Source organism: Drosophila subpulchrella, unplaced genomic scaffold (assembly GCF_014743375.2).
Source record: "Drosophila subpulchrella strain 33 F10 #4 breed RU33 unplaced genomic scaffold, RU_Dsub_v1.1 Primary Assembly Seq24, whole genome shotgun sequence".
Lineage (NCBI taxonomy): Eukaryota > Metazoa > Arthropoda > Insecta > Diptera > Drosophilidae > Drosophila > Drosophila subpulchrella.
In genome coordinates this window covers 1,633,678-1,645,314 of record NW_023665550.1, presented here as the reverse complement: position 1 = coordinate 1,645,314, position 11,637 = coordinate 1,633,678, and the positions used below count along the sequence as shown (strand labels likewise).

The following is an 11,637-nucleotide window of genomic DNA, read 5'->3' as shown; positions in this document are numbered from 1 at the left end:
CGAACATACGACTGGGTCAGTAACGATTCCTTCAATGTGATGGATGGAATGGAATGAAAAGCCATATATCCAAAAGACCATTATTTTGGGACGTAAGATGTGTTTATAAGGATAACCTGCGGGGAGATAGATCATGGATATCACTCTGGACGGCAGTCCACGTAGTGACGAAGCGCATCAGAAGGGGGCGACTTCTATATATACACGAAGAAATATAAATCTACTGTAATCGTCCGATTGTTTCGAGATACATCAATCAAAAGGTATTGCTAAAACTAAAAGGATTGCATACCAAGACATTTAATAAACAATTGGTTTGAGAGAAAGAGCGGTGAAAGTGTAAAATGAAATTTTGGAAAATTGTATCTGTTGGGGCCGGTGCACAGAGGATCAAATGATAAGTCTAAGGGAATAAAGGTCGATTTTAAATTTTTGAAAATAACGTTAATTATACCCGTTACTCGTAGAGTAAAAGGGTATACTAGATTCGTCGGAAAGTATGTAACAGACAGAAGGAAGCGTTTCCGACCCCATAAAGTATATATATTCTTGATCAGGATCACTAGCCGAGTCGATCTAGCCATGTCCGTCTGTCCGTCTGTCCGTCTGTCCGTCTGTCTGTCCGGATGAACGCTGAGATCTCGGAAACTATGAGAGCTAGGCTATTCAGATTTGGCGTGCAGATTCCTGAGCTTCTTACGCAGCGCAAGTTTGTTTCAGTAGAGTGCCACGCCCACTCTAACGCCCACAAACCGCCCAAAACTGTGGCTCCTACAGTTTTGATGCTAGAATAAAAATTTTAACTGAAATGTATTGTTCTCATCAATACCTATCGATTGACTCAAAAATTGCCACGCCCACTTCTACGCCCACAAACTTCAAAAAATCGTAAATATAACAGTGGATATCTCGGAAACTATCAAGGATAGAGAATTGGGATCTCAGATTTAGATTCCGTAGCCTTGTGCGCAGCGCAAGTTTGTTACGAAAATATGCCACGCCCACTCTAACTCCCACAAACCGCCCAAGCCTGTGGCGCCCACCATTTTCATGCTAGATACAAAATTTTTTTACAAATCTGTCTACCGCCGATAGGTGGCGCATTTCAATCTCGCTTTGATGCTTGCATATCTCCATTTCCCTTTGGTCCCTTTAGCTGAGTAACGGGTATCTAATAGTCGAGGTACTCGACTATAGCGTTCTTCCTTGTTTTTGCTTAAGCCTAGTACTCACATCGACGAAAACCGCGAGCTAACCATAGGAGTGAGCGAGAGGCAAACAGGCGGCTAAAGGTTTTCGTCGGGTCTGTTTTTCAGCGCGGTACTCAGATGAGCTAAGGAAATACCAGAAAAAATACCAGATTTCGCGAGTGAATTTTCGATGAACGCCGTTAGCCGCGGCCCAAAGAATAAGAAATTTAATCTTTGGCGGTGTTCGTGCAGAGGCGGTGGGCAATTTAAAAATTAAAAATGGAAGAAAAACACCAAAAACGGCTAAGGAAGGTCAGTGCAGATGAAAAAGGACGCCTAATCCAAGCTGTTGCCCATTATTGTGGGACTTGACCGACAGGAAGCAATACCACAACGGGGCAAATCCGCAGAATAGTTGAAGGCCTGGAGGAGATCCACTAGAGAATACCAGTGCGAAGGAACATGGGACATCGCTCGATCTCCGACGAGCTTTCCATTGAGGACTCCTTCACCAGCTACTTGGCAGCTATGATGGAGCGGAGGTAGAGGATGCGCCGGCTTCTATAGGGAGGAGGAAATAAGGTCGCCCGCCAAGGGACAGCTGGAGGAGCCATCACCAGCCATTATTGGCCAGCTCGGAGCTGAACTACAGATGGCGCGGGAAAGATGGCGAAGCATCCGTGGGACGAGAAGGAAGCCTTAAACTTCTAATTTACATAAATAAAAACATTCGTTGAAAATTTCATTTATTTTTATTTTAATTACTTTGTGCACCAGCAGACTCTTCTTTTTTAAATTGCTCCAATTGATTTGTTTTCCGTTTGACAACAGCCCAGCTGCTTGACAGTAAGACCATGCTACATGCATGGCGGGTGAACTTTGAAAACTTCGGTCACACTACAAAGAATAAGATTTTTCGACTAGTGAAACTCTTAGCCGATCTGAGTACTAGGCTTTACATTTAATTGGAAACACTTTGCAAATCTCAAAAACGCTTTTGAATTAGCTTTTAAGTGCATCCCTGATCGGATGCGAGCTTTAAAAACTTGGCCTATTTTCAGCACGTGTTCATGCAAAAATTTAAGGCTGTTTGTGATCCGTCTTTAAACATAAAATAAAGGAAAGTTTTTACAGTTTATTTATAATAATAGTTTTGTTTCCTTTAAAATAAGGTAAGTACTAAATATATATTGTATGTTCGCCTGGATTTACATGCGTAGGAAAATAATGTGTTATTTTTAAGTTGCTTTTTCATGAATTGCATTTGAATAGTTTACTAACTTTATTGGACTATAACAAACGTTATTCAATCGTATTCAAGCTAAGTTAGTATTTTATTAAAGTATTTTTGGAAACCAACCCATCAAAACCGTAGCTATCACAGAAATTCGAGCGATTTCCTTTTTTCGGAAAAATTACCGAAAAATGACAAGGGCTGGATACACATAAATAACGAATATTGAATAATTATCGATTTTTATTTGACTTATTTGGACCATTTTCCGATAAGTTTTAAACTTAAGTTATGCTTTTTTGCAAAATTACAAAAAGAATACTTGTTTAGAGCGCATATTGTACAAAATAAAAGAAAAACATGACATGCAGCCCTGAACAGCAGTGGTCACAAGGACGCGGTCGCCTCGAGTAAATCCTTTGGCAATGTAGATATTTTCGAGAATGAATCGCAAGAATATAGCGTCTTGTGCTGCTTACCCATGTTTACCCTTGAAAATTAGCAACGTTTATTAGGTAAAATTAATAATAAACAAAAATTGTTTATTGTTACTTACATGTTTTCTTCTTCTTCATATCCGGCTTCTTATTCGGCAAAAAATAGGACATTTTTGACGACAGTGCTGCCACCTTTTTGCAATTTTTCTCAATAACTACAACTTCCTTTAAGCCTAGTACTCAGATCGGCTAAGAGTTTCACTAGTCGAAAAATCTTATTCCTTGTAATGAGCCCGAAGTTTTCAAAGTTCACCCGCCATGCATGTGGCATGGTCTTACTGTCAAGCAGCTGGGCTGTTGTCAAACGGAAAACAAATCAATTGGAGCAATTTAAAAAAGAAGAGTTGCTGGAGCACAAAGAAATTAAAATAAAAATAAATGAAATTTTCAACGAATGTTTTTATTTATGTAAATTAGAAGTTTAAGGCTTCCTTCTCGTCCCACGGATGCTTCGCCATCTTTCCCGCGCCAGCTGTAGTCCAGCTCCGAGCTGGCCAATAATGGCTGGTAATGGCTCCTCCAGCTGACCCTTCGCGGGCGACCTTATTTCCTCCTCCCTATAGAAGCCGGCGCATCCTATATCTCCGCTTCATCATAGCTGCCAAGTAGCTGGTGAAGGAGTTCTCAATGGAGATCGAGCGATGTCCCATGTTCCTTCCGCGCTTCAACTATTCTGAGGATTTGCCCCGTTGTGGTATTGCTTCCTGTCGGTCAAGTCCCACAATAATGGGCAACAGCTTGGATTAGGCGTCCTCTTTCATCTGCACTGACCTCCTTTAGCCGTTTTGGGTGTTTTTCCTCAATTTTTAATTTTTAAATTCCCCACCGCCTCTGCATGAACACCGCCAAAGATCAAATTTCTACTTCTTTGGGCCGCGGCAAACGGCGTTCATCGAAAATTCACTCGCGAAATCTGGTATTTTTTCTGGTATTTCCTTAGCTCATCTGAGTACCGCGCTGAAAAACAGACCCGCCTCTCGCTCACTCCTAAAGTTAGCTCGCGGTTTTCTACGATGTGAGTACTAGGCTTTAACATGAAATTTTTACCAGAAATAGGTTTTATTTTTTACTACAATACTAAGTACCGTTCTATAAATAATTCGTTAACACAACATTTCGATAAATACTCCGAAATTTGATATTTTAAAGTTCGAGCAAATTGGTAGCACTGTCAGGCTGGACGGTTTGCAGACGGTTTTTTAGCTAATTTTTTCAAGACGATTTTTAAATATAACCCGAAGAACATATAAATATTGTAGTATGCAGATAGTTCATAGATTTCATTAGTGTTGTCTTAAATAAAGTTTTATTCTTGGCAAGCATTTGTAAGTTGGTTTATTTTATCAAAACGTCTGCCAAAATACGGGAGACTTACAAATTTGGGGAAATTTGGTTGGCAGGGATTTCTGTTACACCCCCCAAAGGGGGTGTTATCTTAGAGTCCTGAAAATTCTAGACGATGTTAAACAGCTCAATACAAGAAAGATTAGTTCTACGAATTTTTGAAAAACTTGCTAGTTTGGCGAGAAAATAGCTATAAATAGCTTCGTTTTGTTCACCCGTAACTTGTAAACTACTAAAACTACAGGCTTCTGCTATATGTCGTAAGAAAGGTATTTTGAAATGCTTTGCACGCCTTTCTAACATAATTTCTCTAAAAACAACCGTTTAAAATTATGACCATATATATTTTTTTAGATTATTTAGCTTGTTTTCTTATTCCTCAAAAACGGCTTTAACACCTCTAATCGAGGTAAAAATTTGGTGACGATCGCACCTTCTACAAACAAATGTTCTGATATCAACTTTTGTGACGAAAATGTATAATACGATCTACTAAATAAATATACTTTCTAAGTCTTAGAGGTTATTTTTATCTTCATATCTTTGTACACCAGCAGTCCTTGTTGGGGCGGGGTGGCTTGATCGCTGAAATAGTTGAAGTCCCAAGAACGAAGGGTAAGCAAAAAACACGGGGGTAGCTTGGGCATTTTTGCGCGACGGGCATAGGTGTTTTTTGGTACACTTTGAAATAAGAACTCGTTAAGCCTAACTTAACTTAAGCGCTCCAGTGCGGAGCGGCGACTTAGGGGAGAGATGGAGAGGGAGAGCGGACGGCAGTACGAGCGCGCGAGATGTAGACATCTGGATAAAACTGCCGCTCGACACTCCCTCCTGAAATTAAACGCCTTTTTGACGTAAAGAGTCCTTTTTTTTTAAGTTGCTGCAATTCATTTGTTTTCCGCTTCTCACCATACCCAGCTGCTTGACACATGCTTCATTTATTGTGGGTGAACTCTGAAAATGGCGGTCACACTACAAAGAATAAAATTTTTTGACTAGTGAAAGTGGTAAGCATCTTCCCACAGAGATCCATCCACCATCTTCCACCCGTTGAACGGATGGTCCATAAGGTCCAAATTTGACGGACTCTTTTATGCGATAGTTAGGCGAAGTTTTTTCGGTGCAACTCTGAATTCTTCTTCTTGACATTGAAAAGTGAAACATTCAATACGAAAACGTAAACAATGATGACGGGAATCTTTTGAAAATCGAAGGCGCCAAAGCAATAGGTACGAACAAAAAATGCCCTTGTATTTGTAATAATTCATTGTTTTCAATATTACAGTCGATAATATGCAAGCCTCCGGAGGCAAGCTAATGTTCTTTATAAAGATGGAGCTTCTGCTGATTGACATTTTGCAGGAAAAAATTTCGTATAGCTACAGTTCGTCGTCATTCCACTCCTCTGAATTGGCTGCCAATAAAAGCTGATGCAGCTTCATATTTTGCTGTTGAACAACAGCCAAAATGGTGGGTAAATTATTCATTTTGGTCTCGCAGAATCTACTTCAACAATGTTTACTTATGTTTTTATTAGCCACAGCTGTTCAGATCAGCTGTTATCGCATGATAGACGGTTGATGTGCCCTGTGGGAATCGGAGTTTCACAATTGCCAAAGATCCCAACCGTTTCGAAAGGATGGACTCTATGGGAAGGGTGATATCCCCTTCCTGTAGGTCGTTTTAACCGTGGATTTAAATTTGTTCCTTCCATTTTAATATTATTGTTTCCACACCGAAACACAGCCAAATATATAATTTCTTTTTCCTTGCATCGCGGTTAACGACGTTCATCGGAATTCAGTCACGAAATCTGATATTTCCTTAGCTCATTTGAACAGTGAAAAGGCTCCAACAAAAAGCGTTAGCCGCCTCTTTGCCTCACGCTCGCTCCTGCGGTAAGAGGGAGCCGTACGTCGATGTGAGTACTCGGCTTAATGCAGAAACACCCTATGTCTGAACGTCAGTACTTTAATATCTTTTACGATACATAGGTATTTATTCTTGCATTCGGCATGGTCACACTGTCTCTGTGTAACGCGAAGGAAAAGAGGCGATAACTAAGTAAAATATGTAAACGCGATTGTCAGGCCTGCTGAAAAATAGTGCACGCGAAGTAACCAATTTATTCACAAAGCGAAAACTCTTCTTGCGTCCGCTCGATTGTTTTGTTGCCAGCACCCCATCATCACACACATTTATACCACGCACTGACCTACACTAGCGAATTTAGATAAAAGTGAGAAAACACTCACGTACGCACACAAAAGCACACGCTGGGTCGTGGACAAGCATTTAATTTAGTTAATGCCCTGTAAAACAGAGTTGGGCGAAAACGCGACTGAAACTTAATCAAATTGTAAGTGTTGAGGTGGAGAGTGGATCGAGTGAGAGCAACAATTAGTGCAACACCCATGCGATGATCTTGCAGCGATAAGCAATAAACAAACAGAGAAAGTAACAGTAAACGCGTTCGCTGCAACTTGGCTTCCATTGACTGCATTTAGCTATCGGACTTTTAGCAGTACTACTACTACTCATCCAACAATGGGCAACTGCCTCACCACCCAAAAGGGCGAGCCGGACAAACCAGCCGATCGCATCAAGCTGGACGACCCGCCCACCGTCGGCGTGGGAGTGGGCGTGCCACAGATCCCCATGCCCTCACACGCTGGACAGCCGGCAGAGCAAATCCGTCCAGTTCCCCAGATCCCGGAGAGCGACACTGCGGGCTCCAATGCCAAAATATTCGTCGCCCTCTACGACTACGACGCCCGTACCGACGAGGATCTAAGCTTCCGGAAGGGAGAGCATCTGGAGATACTGAATGACACACAGGTGAGTTTTTCTACGTTCACACTCACGCCTTATTCAGCGGGAAAAACCCGTAGGAAAATGTAATTTTTTTTTCTAACTTCGCCAAAAAACTGCTTTTATTTCTACCACTTTTGGTTGCGAAATACACGGTGGTGACACAATAAAAACAGGGCTAAATGAATTATTAAGGATTTTTTCTGGCTGCCCAAAGCAGGCAGAAATCATAGAGGTTTTCCCCTTCCTGCACTAACAGATTTTTCACACCTACTGTGAGAAGTTTATCACTCCTTTGCAATAGCAATATGTGCATTTATTAATAATATTTACAGCCTTGTGAGTAAGTATAACGAATAAACAAATGAGTATGCATGCGTACTCCCAAGGACAACGACGAAAAGTCAGATCGGCTAGGAGTTTCACTAGTCGAAAAATCTTATTCTTTGTAGTGTGATCGAAGTTTTCAAAGTTCACCCGCAATGCATGGAGCATGGTTTTACTGTCAAGCAGCTAGGTTTGTGGACGAACGGAAAAGAAATCACTGGAGAAATTTAAAAAAGAAAAATCTGCTGGTGCACAAAGAAATATAAATATAAATAAATAGAATGTTGAACGAATGTTTTTATTTATGCAAATTAGTAGTTTAAAGTTTCCTTTTCGTCCCACGGATGCTTCGCCATCTTTCCCGTCATCTTCAGTCCATCTCCGAGTCCCAATAGGCATATTGTTCCTTGAGAAAGTGGGGGCCGGATTGGGTACGGGGTTGTTTCGCTGATGGTGCAGGAAGTCGCCCAGCATCCTGGCAATGGCTGGTAATGGCTTCTCCAGCTGTCCCTTAGCGGGCGCCCTTTTTTCATTTTGCCTATAGAATCCTAGTGGATCTCCTCCAGCACTTCAACTATTCTGCAGTTTTTCCCCGTTGTGGCTTTGCTTCCTGTTGATGAATTCCCACAATAATGAGCAACAGCACTGGCTTTCTGCAGGCGTTTTTGGGGTTTTCCTTCAATTTTTGATTATCAGTTTCCATACCGCTTTTGCTTTTGTTTATTCTATAGGCGGCGGCTAGCAGCGAAATTCACTACCGAAGTATGATATTTTTTCTGGTATTTCCTTAGCTCATATAAGTACCGCGCGGAAAAACAGACCGGACGCCTATTAGCCGCCTATTGTGTCTCGCTCACTCCTATGGTTAGCTTGTGGTTTTCGTCGATGTGAGTACTAGGCTTTAAGCCCACCCAAAGACTTGGCTGGATACTTTGTGGCAAGTCACATTTGCCGAGACTTAACACAAATAAGATTGCTTTCAAGAATCAAGAATCATAATACCTTTTATAAAAAGAATTTCTCGAAGCAACATTTCCTAATTTAAATCCAAAGTTTGCTATTTACGCGCACAGATCCATTTACAAATAAGCGCCTTAAAATTGGTTACCTTTAGAACCATGGCACTAACTGATGTAAAATGGTATTTTTATTTAGAAAAAATGTCTTTGAACACAATTGGAAACAAATTGGTCCATTAATTAATATGTTGCCTTTGCAGTGCTCACTAATAGAGTGTTGCTTTTGTGCTATTTATATGATCAAGACTGTACAGTCGAAGCACTGGAACTAAAAATGGTTAATGTTTTAGGGATTTCTTAAGAAAAAAACTAAAAAAGAGTCAAATGTCAAAGTCAATGTGAGAACCAGCTCTGACAAGGACTCGGACTTCCTGTTAAGTATTTTTCAAAGCCTATTAGGATTACTTACACTTACCAAACCTTATTAGCTGATGCAATAATTTAAATTTAGTATTGACCAACGTAAGGAGGTTCATGGTATTCCCTTAGGCACTGTTGTGTAACTTTTTTATTTACTAAATATTGGAAAAATTGGTTAAACAATTTAAACGAATAAACATTAGTTACAAACACTTTTTTACACCATTTTTCAAATATATGTATAATAAATAATTTAAATTAATTTCTCATGTTTATTTGTTTAAATAGTTATTATCTATTACTGAGTATTATCGATTGTCGTACGATTGTTTTAACGACGTTAATAAAAATTCTGAAATATCAAAAAAATTATGTTCCTAAAAGTATAAGGCATTATGTCAAAAGCACCAAAGCTATAATTTACCTGCAATGGAAAAAAGACTTAAGAAAGTTTCATCCCGATTACTTTAAAACTGATGGACTTGTTCGCGTAGGAACAGACAGAAGGACATGGCTAGATCGACTCGTCGAGTGATGTTGATCAAGAATATATATCCATACTTTATGTCGGAAACGTCTCTTGCGTTGCAAACTTCTGACTGAAATTATTATAGCCTGTGCAAGGGTATACAAAATTATACTTATTGACAAAAATTTCCAAACATGTATTTGGTTAATTTTATGTTACCATTCATGCTAAAATCAGTTCTTATAGTTTTTAAAGAATACTCCTTTAAAATGACTTTTAAGGAATAAATAATAAAACGCAGTTGACAACTGCCTCGATTATTAGATACAGCAAAGCCTACAACATTTGTTTATGTGGGCGTCAGAGAGGTTATAGCGTTATGGTCGTTTGTGGGCGCATTTCTGCTTACATTTTTATTCTAGCATCAAAACTGGGCGTCTCAGTTTTGTGTGGCTTGTGGGCGTTGGAGTGGGCATGTCACCCGGATGAAATTGTCTTTCGCGGAGCAATAATTTCTAGAATCTGTGTGCCTAATACGAGGGTTTCTGGCCAATAACAAAAATGCGAATATTTATTATCAACAAGAGAAAACGGTTTAGTCAGTACCATCAACTATTAAATACCCGTTACTCAGCTAAGGGGAGTACGAGGGAGATGGATTTATGCAGCAAAGCAAGGCACACCCCGCAACGGCGCCACCTAGCGTCGGTTTCTTCATTTGCCTATAACTTATGGTCCGATTTCAACAATTTTTGGCAGGATAATAGATATTGATAATCAAAACAAAATTGCATTTACACTTTTACATAATCTTCAAGCGCTAGACAGGTTTTAGCGTGGGCGTATTGGGCGTTGGAGTGGGCGTGCTGAACCAAACTTGCGCTGTCCCAGAAGCGCAAGAACCTCCATGCCAAGTTACAACTTTCTAGTTTTTATAGTTTCCCAGATCTCTGCGTTCATACGGACAGACGGACATGGCTAGATCGACTCGGCTAGTGATCCTGATCAAGAATATATATACTTTGTGGGGTACCTGTTCATACTTTCCGTCGAATCTAGTATACTCGTTTACTCTTCGAGTTTTATTGTATTTCAAAGTATTATCCATCAAGATTTATACACTTTTGGATGATCTGAAACCAATAGTTTTCCACTCCGATTTAAGACACATTCAAAAAATGGTTTTTGAACGCTTCAACAGACTTTTCTGCCGACGAAAATTGTTGACTACGCATTTTTCTTTTGATGAGCAAGAATAAAAAGAATTCATTGGGTGCCAAGTTAGGGCTGTACTGCAGGTGACCCATAAATTCGACGCTGGTTTTAGCTGATGTGTGTGAGCTCTTATTGTCATGGTGCACAGGGATCTGTCTTCTCTTGTTCGTTTATCGAATTTCTCCAAAGACTTCAGGCAAACAAATTAAGGTGTACCGCTCAAAATTGACCGTATTACGTTGCTTAAGCGGAAGAGTCGCCACTTGAGAAGTTTTACCGAAAAATCAGGCGACCATTTGCTTTGAGGCGCTTCTTCCACGAACAACTTTCCTCGGATTTGGCATGTCTTTGAAGATCCATGCGGTCTTCATGATTCGTCACCTCATGACGGTTTATCAAAATTTCTTAGCACCAATCCACACGGTCTTTTTATCGAGCGGTTGTCAAATTGTGCGGGATCCAACGAGAACAAACTTTTTTACGGCCAGGTGTTCATGCAATATCGAATGTATGCTGGTGGAAGAATTGCCTAAGGATGCCTTTATCTCACGATCTTGCATTATTAGTTTAAGCATGGTATCAATGTTCTTTGGCACAAAGCCACGATTGAATTCACTAAACCAGTTTTTCACAGTGCTGTAGTATGCATTGCAAAAAATATTCTCGATCTAATTCCATCATTCTTCCGAGGTAAGTTTTTTATTCGTTTTTATTGGATATCAAACGTGGGCATACATATTAAAGTTGTTTTTAGCTTTTATCGATAAAAAAAAGTTAAACATTTTTTTTTATTGAAGAAGAGCCAATTGATTCTAAAATGGTTAGAAGTGACTTAGGCAAGAAACTTACATAGTAGCCGTCGTACCTTTTTTAGTCCGAGATATCGGGGTTTAAACGATCGATTTTGGAAATTTCGGAAATTTCTGGAATATGCATGCCTTATCCGTTCAGAACGTTCATACGGACAAACGGGGATGGCTAGATCGACTTATCTAGTGATCCTGATCAAGAATATATACACTTTATAGGATTTGGGCGGTTTGTGGGCGTTAGAGTGAGCACTTTTCCAAAATAAACTTGCAATGCGCAGGAATCTCTAGAATATACCTAATCCCAATATTTTTTATAGTTCCCGAGATCACAGCGTTTATACGGACAGACAGGGATTGCT

General features: G+C 40.0%; 1 protein-coding gene across 2 annotated transcripts in view; it reads left to right on the top strand.

Moving 5' to 3' along the window:
- The first annotated feature begins 6,281 nt into the window (after window positions 1-6,281).
- Window positions 6,282-11,637, top strand: part of LOC119559373 (tyrosine-protein kinase Src42A) — a 79,159-nt gene continuing 73,803 nt past the window's right edge. Inside the window, exon 1 of one of the 2 annotated variants that reach the window (XM_037872415.1) lies at window positions 6,282-7,103. In XM_037872415.1, the coding sequence (XP_037728343.1) occupies window positions 6,813-7,103 (291 nt within the window). In that variant the 5' untranslated portion in view covers window positions 6,282-6,812. The remainder of the gene's footprint in view (window positions 7,104-11,637) is intronic. The other variant, XM_037872416.1, reaches the window with a different exon arrangement.